This window comes from Heliangelus exortis, chromosome 18, assembly GCF_036169615.1.
Source record: "Heliangelus exortis chromosome 18, bHelExo1.hap1, whole genome shotgun sequence".
NCBI classification, from domain to species: domain Eukaryota; kingdom Metazoa; phylum Chordata; class Aves; order Apodiformes; family Trochilidae; genus Heliangelus; species Heliangelus exortis.
In genome coordinates this window covers 11,887,377-11,902,654 of record NC_092439.1, presented here as the reverse complement: position 1 = coordinate 11,902,654, position 15,278 = coordinate 11,887,377, and the positions used below count along the sequence as shown (strand labels likewise).

At 41.4% G+C, this 15,278-nt stretch overlaps 1 protein-coding gene across 1 annotated transcript in view; it reads left to right on the top strand.

The window, feature by feature from the left end:
• SERGEF (secretion regulating guanine nucleotide exchange factor) overlaps positions 1 to 15,278 on the top strand; it is a 124,489-nt gene that overhangs the window by 6,754 nt on the left and 102,457 nt on the right. Inside the window, exon 8 of the mRNA XM_071761665.1 lies at positions 3,248 to 3,406. Coding sequence (XP_071617766.1) covers positions 3,248 to 3,406 — 159 coding nt within the window. The remainder of the gene's footprint in view (positions 1 to 3,247; positions 3,407 to 15,278) is intronic.

The window sequence follows — 15,278 nt, the reverse complement described above, 5'->3', positions numbered from 1 at the left end:
TGTTTTGTAGTCGTTCTGGATTCTGAGAACTTTCTTTTTTTTGAAGGTCTGGATTAATGTTTTGGATTATCTGAATTCTATGTGGTATTTTGTGTGGGGTCAGGTGTGACTCGGCCCTAATGAGTAAGGGTTTGGGCTCTTAATGGTTAGAAACTTGGAAGGGTTTGTGAAAGTTCACGGCTGGGTAAGTGTCTGGAGCTGCAGCATGGTGCTGCACTGCAGAACTGTGGATTGGTGAGTGCTGGAAGCAGTGCAACCCTTTGTCCATGGGGAAAGGGTCCCAAAAAGACTCCTGTGGTTGTTCAGCTTCTGCTGTGAGCTTCTTTGCAGAGACACAAAGTGAGCTGGAGGTATCTTAGGTAGCTCTAATATAGCTGTGCAGATCTGGGGGAGGTAATGTTAGAGCAAAGGGCTTATTTAAAGCAGTCTGAAGTTGATTTAATCACTTACGGACTTCTGTAATGTCTGCCATTTGTTTTTTGGTCTTTGGCAGTTCTCCTCCCATGCTGAGGTATCAAGTATCCAGTAATAAAAGTCTAATAAGAATTTTTTTTTTTTTTCGGACTAGAAGGGGAAACAATAGCTTTTTATGCTGTAGTCTCACAGTTTTGAAGTGTGAAAAATATATGTAACCTTATGAAGAGTCATCTTTGCCAAATGTTATAGGAGGAAGTTCTTAGCAAATAGCCATCTGGTACCTCTGTCATCATCAAATGGAGTATTGGAGTATTTGCTCTACAGAGCAGATCTACAGAGATTGAGGTGTATGGGGAGATGTTGTAAGAAGTGACCCTGAACCCCCTGTGCCCTGAGGGGAGGTGGCAGTGAAGCCATTCGGACCTGTGTGGAAGGGAGGGCGGGAAGGTATTGAGGTCTGGCCATGTTTTCTCTTTCTCCCTGATTAAATTAGTGGGGGGTTTTTTGGTTTTTTTTTGGATTTTTTTTCCCTGAAACCCTCCTATCTGTCCTTGTCTCAATTATTGAGCCTTAGGGTGGATTTTCTCCTCTTTGTCCCAGTGTTGGTGGGGTGAGCGAGCGGAGGCCCGGTTGGTACCGGCTGGGCCTGACGCGTGACAGGGAGTTAGCACTCTGGGTTTGTGTCAGCACATCTTTCTTTTGTGCTTTTTTATTGAAGAGAGCAGTGTTTGGCAGCAGGGGAAGCAAGGGTAACAAAGTGCCAAAGATTTTAATAATGCAATACTATGGCTTCCCTTCATCCTGCAAGATACTTATTATTTAAAACACTTTGTATTTTGAAGATACTCCTGGCAGTAATATCTTTACTATATCAAGTACTACTTAGACGAGCATTTTTTTTTCCCTAGGAATCTCACACTGTGTTGGAGTTTTCTTTGGCTCTGTTTCATGAGCCACCTGCTGGTAGGATGCCAGCCACCTGCAGTCAGGCAGCTTTTATACACAGGCAGGGTTCTTGCAAACATGAATGGTATTTCCTTTAAATGGAGTTTTTTTTAAAAAAAAGGGATTGTAGTCTACCTGTATCCAAACAGGCCTGAAACCTCCAGTGAAGAGAACACAGTGGTAAGTCCCATTGTCTGTTTTTTTGTTAAAACCTACTCCAGATATGAGAGGAGGGCTGAGCATGTGACATTTCCTAGGATAAAGAAAATGCACCTTCTGGAGAAAAAAAAGAAGAGGTGACAGAGGCAGTGCATGTTAGTTGTGGAAGTATGAATGGGGGCTTTCTTTGATGGAACAACCTGGTTCCATCACTTTTTTTTTTTTCTTTTTAGTTTTTTTCCCCAGAATTTGGATGTATTTCACTCTGGGAGGGAATGTATCTATCAATTTTAGTGGAGAATTTGAATGAAACAATTACTTGCTTTTTTGTTGTTGTTTTTAATTGAGGCATATTGTTTTATTGAGTAATGTTGGAAGTCCTGCAGATGGCTGTCAATAATGTGTTACTGTCATTTTCCCCCTACTCCTTCTTGTTGTGCACCAGCAGTAATATAGTGGAATTCTCCTGGCTTACTCTTTCTGTTAATGTTATCAAACTGAGATAATTAAATATTGTACTCAAAGACCTACCTTATTTTGTTCTGTTTTCTCTTTCTGGGCTCATGATCATTTCCTTAATATGTACAAGATTTACTTCTGCTTGCAGCTTTGTATAGGGTGGCAAAGGAGGCCTGGTGCAGCTCATGTTCTTTTAAGTGTTTCTTGTGGATTGTAATTTTTTTTCCTAACATGGAGGCCTAGGACCTGGGTGGATGGTTCTGTGCTGAAAAGATTGAAGTAATGCTACACAACATTTGCAGAAGGACTCATCTGAACAGTCATCATGTTACTCTCAATTGGTCCTTAGGCTGTAAGCAACTCCAACTCACACCAGTGAAACATATGAAGCAATGTGGATGCTTCTTTAAATATAATTATCCCTGTGGGTGGAATCCTGGATCAGGCTTATTCTAGAAAAGGGGAGGGGGGAGGAAAGTCATTACTTACAGAAGTCTCTCACTAGTTGCCTAGTATTGTTTTGAAGCATGATGATTTAATTTTTGCCTTGTGATGTTTGGTACCTGCTTTAGTTGGTAAATTCCTTTACAAAGTGACTGAGCAAGATGAGGCAAAGACCATTAGACTGTCCCTGCTCTGGGGGATTTACTGAATTTACTCAAGCTGAAGAAGGCAGGAGGATTATAAGCAGAGCTAGGAGTCTGTAGCTCTTGTAGAGAGGCTGGGAAGTCAGCTAGACTTTGAAAAGACCCAGATACTGGAGGGGAGTCAAATTACTTCTTCAATTCAAAAAGTTCTTTACTGGAATGAACCAAAGCTTTGGGGTGGAGGTAAAAGCTGGCCTGCAAGAATGGAATAGGTTGAGAGGAGTTGCTTGGTTAGTGTCCCCAAAATGCTTTTATGTTTTTTCTCAGAGAAGTTGACTACTGTGGTTAGTTTTATTAGAAAACTTGTCATTTGCTATATAAATATCTTTCAGTCTTCTTTGAGAGGCTTTGAGGTCCAGGCAGTCTGACCTGAACGCTGTGGTTCTTTCAGGGAGTTAGTGTAGCCCTCAGAAACCAGGCTATGCTGTTAAGGCCCTTGCAGATATTCCTATTATCCCAGTTACAGCGAATGTGCGTGTGGTAAAGAGTGGTAGGAAAAAGCATAGAGTGAAAACATAAATTGAATGAAATGTTTTTAGCATCACTGACTTGAGACAGAGCCTCTGTCTGGTGGTGGTCTATGTGTAGCACTTTCAACAAATTTTTCTTCTCTGTTGCAGATGAAGGACACCTGTATGTCTGGGGTAGCAACAAACATGGGCAGCTAGTGAGCAAAGAGATATTTCTTGTTGAACCCAAGAAGATTGACACTCAGCTTTTCTCACATGACAAGATTGGAGCAGTTTGGAGTGGCTGGACCCACTTGGTGGCACAGACAGGTAGGTTTTATCCAGAAAGCAGCAACATATGGCACTGAAGCAGGAGATTGTTTTTATTACATGCAAGCAGTGCTCTTTCTCACTGATACTGATTGGATGCAGAGTTTTGCATTCATCTGAGCAGCAGCTGTATCTTGAAAATAAGGACATGCATCCTTTGGCTTCTCTCCTTGGAGTGTTATTGCACTTACACATCAGAGGGTATAGCACCTTCATAAATGCAGTAACACCTGTGTGTACACAGGAGATGCAACCTCTCTGCATCACCAGGTTACTGCTGTACCAGAATATATGTGAGTTTTTGAAGATCATTCTGCTGGGTGAATTGTGAGTTCTTTGAAGATAAAAGAATTTGGTGGAAAATTTGCTTCTGAAAATAAGAGGTAGGTGCAGCTTCCAAGATGCATGACTAAAGTTGGCAGCAAGGTGGGGGCAAAACTCTCATTCAGGGCACAGGAATTAGGGAGGGGGAAAGATAATCCTCAGCAAATGTCTGTCTGAAAGGTGTGGGGGCATAGATGTTGTACCATTCCCCTGTCACCTAAGTGTTAGCTGAGGATCTTAAGAGCAGACATAGCTGAGAACCCTCTGCATCTGACATCCTGTTTGAGAAGACACAGTCTCATTGCAGTAAGTGAAATAAATTACAGGCTTTGGACAACTTTACTAACCTACCTGTACTGCAAGAGTGACCTTAGCTTTTCATGGTGTTCTTCTGAGTAGCTGCACTTGAAATTAACAGCATGTTTTTCAGTCAGTGTCTGCTCTAGGACTGATAGTGTCTAGAGTTACTGCTGGAGCATGGTATGCAGAACCAAAGCCACTGCTGGGTTTTGCAAAACATCTCCACAGGTGCAGGAGTTGGACTTGGTGATCCTGATGGGTCCCTTCCAACTCAGCATATTCTATGGTTATGCTCTGGGAATAAAATATATGCTCTTCTTTGGGCAGGACTGGACCTGACAGGTGAGCAAAATTGACCAAAGTATATTCCATCCCATACACATCATACTTAGGATAAATTTGAGGGTCACTCAAATACTTAGGATCATGAGGGTCAGGCTTTCTACATCCATGGGTGGCATCCTGGGAGGGTTCTCTGCATCTGCCTGTGATCCCATGCCCTCCTGAATCTGTGCATCCCTCCATCTGCTGCTGCCTCCAGGAGCCCACTTTGGGATTTTTCCAGCTCTGTGATTACAGATGAAAGCCTTTTTCCTGGGGTGACACTGGGGATGGAAGAACCTGTTGGTCTGTCAGGATGTAACCTGTTTGTTAGGAAAACTGCAGAAGGGGTCACAGATCTGTTACTGATGTTTACTGGGTTCTGTAATGAGGGGTACTGCTAGCCTTCAGCATGGACAGTTTAAATAAAGTTTTTACATGCCCAAAGGTCAGCATGTGCTTAAGTGTTCTATTTAATTAGTGCTGTAAATCCTGAAACAGTCACACTGTGATGTCCCTTGCTCTGTGAGAAAAGTGTCTGTCTTAATTACTGTATGCTGTGAACTCTTGGTGATAGAATTTGGATGGAGGTGATGCATGACCAGAAAAACACATTGTTTATGCATTGTGTTTCATAGCATTCATTGCTTGACATCAAAGTGCATGAGGGAAATGTTATGTAAAAAAAACTGCATTGCTCTAGTTGCTCTCCTAGCTAGTTAAAAGAAATGATTGATCCTTTGCTTTTTAGAGGATGCTATATTGAAAATTTCAGGTCTGTAGTCAATGCTATGTCCTGCTTGGGAACTTTTCAGGTAGAGTAAAGGAATTTATCTCCAAATGTATAACTTTTGAGTTAAATGTTTAGCATCATTCTCACTGCAACAGAAATGGTAGAAAAAAGACATGAGTCAGGGTAACCTAAATTTTCAAAAGAGGGTCTCTAAAACATGGTTTGCTTTGCTTCACTATTTCTTAATAATGCATACTCACTAAGTAAAACTTCCCCTAAAGTTTAATCATTTTAGTGTTTCACATAGTTGGTACTTAGAGAAATGAAGTGGAACACTTTAGGTGATTTTAAGAAGAAAAAGAAAATATATTGAGTGATTAGCAGGGATTCTTTTTTTAATATCTGAAAAAAATGCAAGTAAAAATAGGCTGAGTTTTTACCTCTGCATTAGAAAACTGAGCAAGCAATGCAATAGCATAAGTTATTGCTGAAACTGAATTTTATGTATTTAGAATTTTAAATCTCTTTGAAAGTCAATGGACCTGAACATAAATCATCCAAAACAAGATTTTGAATGGCCTTTGGCAGCCTCTAGATACCAATAAGAATCTCAAGGGGTTTTCAAGGGTTGCTTAACTCCTAGATGTAGCATGAGCACTGAACTGTTTCTTAACAGTCACTCACAGCCTGTGATTAATTTGCAGCTAAGTAACTGAAAAATGCAGCCCACTTGAAACTTCCCTGCATGCAGTTCTTCCTCCCTTATTTTTACTTCCTTTCAGCTAAGGAGGAAATAGTGCTTCAGTTTCCTGGTACTGGAGTCACATAAATCAGTCTCAAAACTTTTTTCCTGAGCACACTCCTTCCCAGTATATCTATACCTATTTATAAATAGGTATAATATTATAAATATTGTAGATTTAGTGCTGTCGTGTTATGCAAAGTATAAAACATGCACAATAGAAATTTAAAAAAAAGATGAGATAAAGATTTAGAATTTTAAATCTCTTCAAAAGTCAATCGTGTTATTTTTAACTGGGCTGCTTAATAAATATGCTCTCTTAATCTGGCCTGGCTGAATTATCTAGGTATTCTCTTGAATGCGTTCACTAATCTACTTTTCATGTACCATCACATGAAATTAGGCCTTATTTGAACTCTATAGATAAAGAATTCCAAGTTCTTCCACCCAGGAGGAGTTAGAATGTTGTTTAAATGGTATTTCTGCTGCCTATGCAAAATGGGCTGCAGAGAAAAAGTCTTGAAAGAACATAATGGCTTGACATAGTCTGGATAGTATTCTGAATCCTCATTCCAAATGTTCATCAGAATTTGTGTGAGTCTTCAGGTGTCCCTTGATGTCATTTAGGCTGCATAAAACCATCTTGAAGTAGCGTGACAAGTTAGTGGACCTACCCATCTGTTTTTTCCTAAAGCAAATGAAAAATGCCTCCTTCCAAACACTGAGAGCAGACTGAACAAACATTTCTATGTAAGTGGCCTGAGAACAAGGCTTTCCTGCTGTAAGTGCACTTGGATGTGCTTTCTCTCATGCCAGTCCTAGGTAAAACTCGGGCTTTGCTGGTGAGTGGTGCAGTAAATGTGTAACTGCAGGGAGGTGAAGTGGAAGGACGCTGCTCCCTGGTGCTGGGCACTGCAGTTTCAGCCCACTAGAGGTCCTTTCTAGTTTTCTTTTGAATCAAGATTCAGCAGCCTTCCTCATACTGGAATGCATCCTTCCTTTGCTTTGAATTTTTCAGCAGTTTCCTAGGACAGTAAATATTGTTTTTTACTTTTATTCTAATTTTTTTAAAATTTATTTTTCATATTAAATGTTTGTCTGTTATACCAATAAGGCATCTGTATTATGGGGACTATCCTTTCCTCTTTTTAGCCACTATAGCTGACTGTCAGTTTTAAACCCTAGCCCCTGACATTCTTTTTAATATGATGTATTTATTACATCATGATTATCATTTCATCATATTCTCATTAATATGATATATTTGGTAGGATGCTGAGCTTTGTGAGAACAGGGAAAATACTAATAATCAGATAAATAAAAAACTGCAAATTGATAGGGATCCCTGAACCCCTCTGAAGCAGAATTTGCAAAATGACTGTTTAAGAAAGAAAATCCTTTGTATATCTGCCTCAGACTAAGTAAACTCTAGCTAAAATCTGGTAAATGCACTGCTTTTCTATGGTCTTGGTTCTGTGGTTTTGGGGTGCATGGTTGTTCTTACCTCTTCCTTACAATTCTGTAGCTGGATGTTATGAAGCAGGGGGAGCTTTTGCTTCAGAGCCTTCCTGTTACATTCCCTGCTGAAGTAATAAATGCTGCTGATCTTGTGCAATGCAACAAAGAATGTCAGCTGAAGTTGCATGGATTTTGAAGCAGCAACAGCTGCCACAGGAGAGATCATGTGAGTTATTCCAAAGCATGCTGTTGAATTCTGCCTCTGTGCCCCAGTGTTAATTTTTGCTTGACAGATATGTAACCTCTGGAAGACAATCACCTGATGGTAGGGTTTTTGTTGTTGTTGTTGTTTTTAATAACACCGAGACTTGTCTTTGTCTTAAAAGTATATGGGATGAGATTTTCTAGTATGTGAGGCTTTAACTTGTGTGTATTTGTAAGCTTTCAGCTGATTTAGCAGGATTTTTGAGTGCTCTGAAAATACCGTGGCTGACGTCTACGTTTTAGCACTTGAGTCTAGTATGTACAAAAGTGTGGTTAGCAACTCATGTCTTCATGAAAAATCACTTTCTTTCTAATTTTTCTGTGTACTGCTCTATGGCTTGATTTCCTCCTAGGAAAGAATGAACATTTTTTTGATATATGGCCCATAAAAACTCTGTTTTGCTTATAAGTATTGTTGAAATTAAAAGTTTATGATTAATTCCTACTATACAATGGGAATATGTATTAGTTTTGCTTAACTTAGAATTATTTGAGTGGTGATCTCTAGGTGAGTTTTCATTTTGGCAGTACGTTTTGGGTACTTTTTTTTTTGTATAGCTCTGTGAATGGAAGCATAGACTATGAGGGTACTAATACCACAAAGAAAGATGAACCTGCTGCATACTTGTGCTGTTTTTAAAGTCCTGTTTTTCTGTAGGAGGAGGAGTTCTGTCAAGCCCAGATTGTGGCATTGTAATGAAAACTCACGTGCAGCTCTCACTTTTTTGTAATTCCTATATGAAGTTCAGTAGGAACATGTGCTCTGTGTGGATCCCCCAAACAGCTGAGAAAAAGATCTGCAGATGAAGGGGAATAGCATTTAACCTGCATCCCTTAGGATACACTTTAGGTTTGGGGGATATTCTGCTGCATTTAAGAGCTTTTCTGATTCAGCTCTGCTTTCTTATTTGTCCAGTATTATGAGAAACACAGTATGTAATAAGAATAAAATAATCAAAATACTTATAAAATTGTTTCTTGTGGCAAAGACCTGGATAATAAGATATTAGCATCTGATTCATATAGAACAGAAATGCGAGGAGGTGTGGGATTTCCTTAGGCAAATCATTCCTGTTTGTCATTTAATGACACCCAGTGTCATTTAATAAAAAGAAAAATGGTACAGAACATTGTGAAGACTAAGATCTATTTAGGGACAATTATTTATATCACCTTTGATTTTTATCATGAATTTAGGAAATCTTATTATTCTAGGATTTCTAAATACATGCCTTTGCAGGGCTTCCCAAAATATATATATAGAAAATCCTTGAGGAATATGTTATTCTACTTGTCCTTTGCACTGTGAAGTAGTTATCAAACTGAAAACCCCCGTGGCATTCCTCATTCTGAGTTTTGGACCTTTATAACAGCCAGTTGTTGTTTTTTGGAAATAACTGAGGAGACTCAGTTATGTTTGGTGGATTCAGCATATCTGCAATGCTTTTGCAGCCCTTTGGTGCCATTTCCTGCAGACCCTGCATTCCCTCCCCATCCCACGAAGGCACACAGAGGTTCTGGACAAAATGATTTTAATGAAAAAGGTTTTTAATGAAACAAACAAACAAACGAGAAGAAAACAGTCACCAAAGCTACTATACCATCACTAAAGCCCCACCCTCCCACCCTTCTTCCCACCCACACTGCCTCCCCCTGTGTTCCCACCCCTCTCCCCCCACAAGCCCTCTAATCCCTGCCACAGGCCTAACCCCTCCCTCCCGCCCCAGACCTGTCTGGGGGAGCCTTGCGTTTCCCGCCATTTTGGGGCACTTTGTCCTTCCCCTGCTCCTTCCCTGGATTGCCCAGCTGGATGGTGTGCTGGGATGTGGTGCCTTGGGGTGGTGGCAGCTCTGTCCCCACACGCTGCTGCACATCTTCAGCCCTTCTCTTGATGGCCTTGCGGGGCTGCATGCTCAGGGTGGCTTTGGAGGCCTTGGGGCCATCGCAGTCGGCAGAGAGCTTCCTCTGGGCCACCAGGACTGAGCTGCTCTTGTCACTGGTGACAGGGCTGCTGGTGGTGACAGGGCTGCTGGTGGTGACAGGGCTGCTGGTGGTGGCAGGGCTGCTGGCCACGGGAACACTGCTGGGATTGTTCTGTCTGCCCCTCACGGCCCCCAGGGTGCCATCCAAGGGCCGCAGACCCTCCCCAGAGCACACCGGCTGACAGGGTGGAATCGCCAGGGTGCCCCTGATGGTGTGGACACCGAGGGCAGCAGATGGGCTCGGGGTGCTGTCACCACTCGAGAGGTTGTCCTGCTCCATTGGGACATCAGTCCCCAGGGAGATGTCAAGACCTGGCAGACTGTCCTCCTCCATGAGGACGTCACTCTCGAGGGTGATGTCGAGATCCCCGACGGTGTCCACTTCCATGGGGACGTCCCCACCCGCTGGGCTGCCACTGCCTGGGGCTGTCCCCAGCGGGCTGGCTGTGGCAGGCAAGTTGTGCTGTGTCTGCTGCCGCTGAGGTGGTGATAGCCAGGGAGGGATGGTGATGCCACTGTGGGTGCTGAGGCCACTACTCCCCTGTTGAGAGCTGTAGGGCACCAAGACTGGAGGCTGGCCCTGGGGGGCGCACTGGTTGGGCCAGGCCTGGGGTCCCCCGAGGGCAGGAGGTGGCAGACAAGCAGGGCCGTGGCCAGCAGCAGAGCTGGTTGGTGCTCCTCCTGTGGCCGCCCAGCGATGGTCTGCAAATAGAGATGGGAGATGCAGTGGGCTGGGAGCCAGGGGTGTCTACCTGGGCATGCAGTTGAATTCTCCACCTGAGGGAAACGTACCTGAGCTTGGGTGCAGGGACCTTGCTGAGCCCCCGTGCCACAGCTGCCAGGGAGACAGAGCTGCTGGGTTTGCTGGAGGTGATGGGAGAGATGGAGAGGGGAAAGGAGGGATGCTGGAGGTGCCTGGGCTGATGGTGATGCCGTAGCTGGTGTTGGGGAAGAGGAATGGCTGCTGTAGCCAGGGTGCTAAGGGGGCCCAGGGCCACCATGGCGAGGTCCGTGGTTCTGGCAGTGCCATGCTCAGAGAAGTTATGTTTGGTGGACACAGGTGTCTCCTAGGATGGAATATTGGAACTCCTGGAATGTTAGAGCTTATGGAATGTGGAATACTGGGAATTGTGCCACTGCCAACAAGTTGATGATGGCAGAAATCGAGGAGCATCTGGGCAATGCTCTTCTTGATGAGGTTTAGTTTTTAGTATCCTTATGGGTTCCTTCCATCCTGAGGGATTCTAAGATTTTATGATCTCGTATACAAAGTGGAAACCTCGACTTTGTATGTTTAAATAGACAAGAAATACATGCATTTTTCCTTACAAATCTGCCAGCAATGGTTGTCTTTTTCTGCCATCTTTACAACAATTTTTCAGATGCATTCTCTCAGCTCATTGATAATGCTTCCTCTGAAAGAATTCAGTGGTAAAAACTGTTGTCTCTTTTCCTCAGAACACAAAGGTTTTCCTTCTTTGGAGCTTCCTAGCAGCTCAGAGGAAAACTGAAACCAGTCACATACTACCTGCAATACCAGTGAAGTCTTAAAGCCTCAGTGGTCAATAAAGCTTTTTTTTTTTCAGTTTGGTGTTTTATTTTTTTTAACGTTAAAGCATTAAAGGAAGTTTCATTATGAGAAATGTCAGCATACTTTTCAGAGATTAAGAAAGGAATTTACTGGAGTAATTTATTTACTTTGTAGTTTGCATAGATCTCTGCTGTAAACGTGTGCAGTTGCAAAAATAGTGCAAAGAGTCTCCTTTTATATTTAAAAGTAGATTAAGGTACTGGATTTTACCATCAGAGCAGGTTACTGCACCTATCCAAACCGCTATCTGTTAACTGGAAAAGGAGAGGCAGTCTCCTTTACCTGGCCTCTGGAAAGATAACCAGTGCTGTTGGTAATGCAGACTGTTGTCTATAGCACTGTCCTGTACACAGAGGTAGCAGCAGTTGCTCTGAAGTTTGAAGTCTTGGAAAAATTCTTTCCTCCACCAAATCTGATGCTGTGTCTGGCCCAAGACATGAAGAAGAAGCACCAGCCACTCATATAACAAAACCAGTCCTTTCCTTTATCACATTATCTATCACAGCAAGCTGCTAATGTGGTTGATTTATAAATTTAGGGTAGTTATTTAAATTTATGTAATCCATCCAAACTGTGGTGGAGCAGTGTTCATCAAAATCAGCAGTTGCCCTATGCCCTTGGGATTCAAGTCCCTGCAGTAACCTCTGAAATCTTCACGGAAATGGTCTCTGAGTTTTTGTTTTTGGGACTGTGCTGTGTGGATAACAGTATAAAAAGCACAGTTCTTCATTCTGCCATTCCAGAGCATTTCTTGTGACATTTCAGTGTCTGTCTTCTGACAAGGTAAATACTGGCACTGGCAACTTAATTACCTTCCCTTTGTTTATCTCTACTAGACAGATGCTTTTTCTTGGATAGGCTCAGATGGCAATGGGATATTGAGAGTAGCAGGATCACTGCATTCTCTGAATTAGGCTGATTCACAAATGGTTGCAAGATTGGAACTTATAGATAATGCTTTTCATAAAATGGTTTAGAATATGTGCATATATTGTAATTCCTAATCTGAATAACATTTTTTGTAGCCTAATAAAGTCTAATTGTAAGTCTAATAAAAAAAGACCTGGACCTTGTCACAATGGGAATAAAAGCCTGAGCAGTCTGTTTGCTGGCAAAGAATAGAAAATAAGACACATGAAAATAATTGTGAAAAAATACAGTCACATGCCTTGTGTTATAACGGTTCAAGGGTGTTGCTTTTTTAAAATAGTGACCAAAATAATTGAATAAGGGCTTGGAAAGAAATATCTATTGAGTTTTCTGGGGAATGTTGGAGGAAGAGATGCTGAACTGCAGAGGAAAGGAAGTTCCAGGTTAGAGAGGCCTGTGTGGATGAAAGCAAACAAGAGTGCAGAAGGGCATGAGGACATAAATATAGAACGTCAGTAAAAGTGCATGACTCATACTGCTGTAGTGGCATAGTGCAGAATTTATTTGCAGAAGTACAGAACAAAAACCCTATAGTATACTGTGATGCATTTGCAGATAGTTTTCCATAGCTGGTTAATATTTTATGCATCCTGCTTTTTTAAAGGCATCACTAAATTGTGCCTTGATTGTAGTTTGCTTTCTTTTAGTTAAGACTTTGGTTTTAGATGAAGAGTTAAGTCCTCTATTGAACCTTGAATGCATAAGTTCTGTTTGCTGGGTAGAGATGAGTTAGATCTTTTTTTTTTTTTAATCATGTAACTAAATTTAGCCAGCAATCTGCATTTTAAGGCATTGCTATTAAAAAGCTAAAAATGAGATATGTATCGTAGTTTGAATTTAAAATGAGCCAGAGGCACAGCTGCTAAGGCAGTTGTGTCTCTAATCATGAGTGGAGAGAAATGGGAGGGAATTTTCTCATATTGCAGGATGAGTGCAAAGTGCTATATGTATTTTAACATCTCTCTCTGCTTCCCCTTCCCCAGCTTTGTTTCATGATTGCATGGACTTCCTGCCCTCCCCTTCATACTTTATTTTCTAAGCCAGGATCATCTATCTCTTTGCTATGAGCAGTATGAACACAGCTTTACAAGCATTTAACTTTTCCTACATTTTACTTCTTACTGCTTATTCAGACCTGCATGTGGTACTTCATGTTTCCAATCTGTCCTCTAAAAGCAAAACAACCTTTATCCCATCTGTAACCCAGACTGAGAGGCAGGACTTCCAAGGTTTCTGGAGAGTCTTGGAATCTGCCATAGTCAGAACTTCATTCTGTCCAATCTTCCAAAGCAGTGGAGCACGCTATAAAGTGTGTAAATAATCCCACTAGGTGAATGTTGCCCATCTTGAGACATAGCTTGTAACTATGGAAGCAAAAAAGAAAAAGTATACTTGCTTAAGAATGAAAGTCAAAGCTATTTAGATGTTTAATGATGTTGAGCATCCAAATATGAATCTGTTGGTAAAGTACATGATAAACATCACATGTGATGTGAAACTGCAAGTCCTCTCTGGACTAGCACACAGAATATTGAAGTGACCTAATGCAACACTATTTTTAAGCAATATTTGCTCTTGCCAAGCTCTGGTTTCCCAAGGCTAATTTCCAGCCAGACTGATTCCGTGGCTTGGTTTCCTTTTCTGTTAGAAATAGAATCATAGAATTTTCAGGGTTGGAAGGGACCTTTAAGATCATCCAGTTCTAACCACCGTGCCATGGGCAGGGATACCTCCCACTAGGTCAGAGCCCTGCCCAGCCTGGCCTCAAAAACTTTCAGGGATGGGGTTTCCACCACCTCTCTGGGCTTGGAACATCTCATGAACTGCAGCATGTAAAGCATATGCTCTGTGGACTATTATGAACAAGCTATGTATTGTAACCTGTGACTGCAGAAGGCTGAAAATGGCAATTGAAACAATCTCTAAGTATCTGTTCCTAAGTATTTCACATCCCTGAAATGCTTTCACTGTTTTCTGAATTTTCCTGAAAAGGCATGGACTCAATTCTGTGCAGAGATTTGTGTTTTAGCAATACATTTTTAATAGATATTATAGTATTATAATATCTATTATATATTGTATATATGTATATATTAATTATATATTATATTAATTATATATTAAAATAGATATTATACTCCATATAAATGAATATGGAAGAAAATTCAGGAGCATGTCCTCTTATTTCCATCTAGAGATGGAGAAGTCTATAAGGAGGTAATAGAAAGAAGATGTATTAGGAGATGTGGGCTGCTCTGAAAAACTGAACTCCCATGGAAGACCATTTAAACCTTTGTCAGATCAGATAATCTTGCTTTGTACTGACACCATGCACAGGTACAGGTGTTAGGCTGTAGGTGTGGTAGTGATGCTTTGTTTCCAGCTGCTGAATGAAAGGTGTCTTCAGCCAAGATGGATGGATAGATGAATGCTCTTCTGTAAGGCTGCCCTGCATAGAGGCTGTTTCTAGGTAGACAAAGAAGTTTGTTAGAATGGTTGAAGGACATAAGTGGTTGTCCTTAAGGACATGAGAGATAGGTAATTGTGGGAGAGGTGCTGGTTTGCCTGTTGTGGGGCAGGAAGGCAGAGGCAGCCTCTAGAGGTCAATTTTTAATATCTGGCCTTGTGAATTTTCATGTGGAAGGAAGCATTAGGAATTCTATATAGAACTTCCTATTTCAAGTATGAATGAGATGAAACATTCAGTGTGAATGTTCAGACTTCATTTGAAAAGTGATTGTTAATGCAACCATGACTTGACATACCCTAGATGAACTCTTTTATGTAGTATTTATGAGAAGATAGTTCAAAGCTTGCCTGATACCAAGCAGAGACTTCAAGGAGATAAACCAGTGCAGTCATGGTACTATCTTAAAATGAGGAAACTGATATGAAGATGAATCTAAATCTAGTGAAAGCAACTACATTTTAATATTCCTATTTGTTGTGTTTTGCTGAGAACCCAACCTGTTTTTAAAATGAAACCACGCTTCTTCATTGCTATTCATCTCCAAATACTTATGTGGCTGAGCAGATTGATTAAGAAAGTGCTAAAAGGGAAAAATGATGACATGATCTACAGCCTCAGCAACACTATAAAGCAGCACTGTAAGAGCTACAGTGTCAGGCAGGAGCAACTGGATGTGCTTTATGTAATGTTGCTAGATACTGGAACTGGCTGCCCAGTGAGGAGGTGGAGTCCTTCTGGAACCTTTTGGCCACAGAAC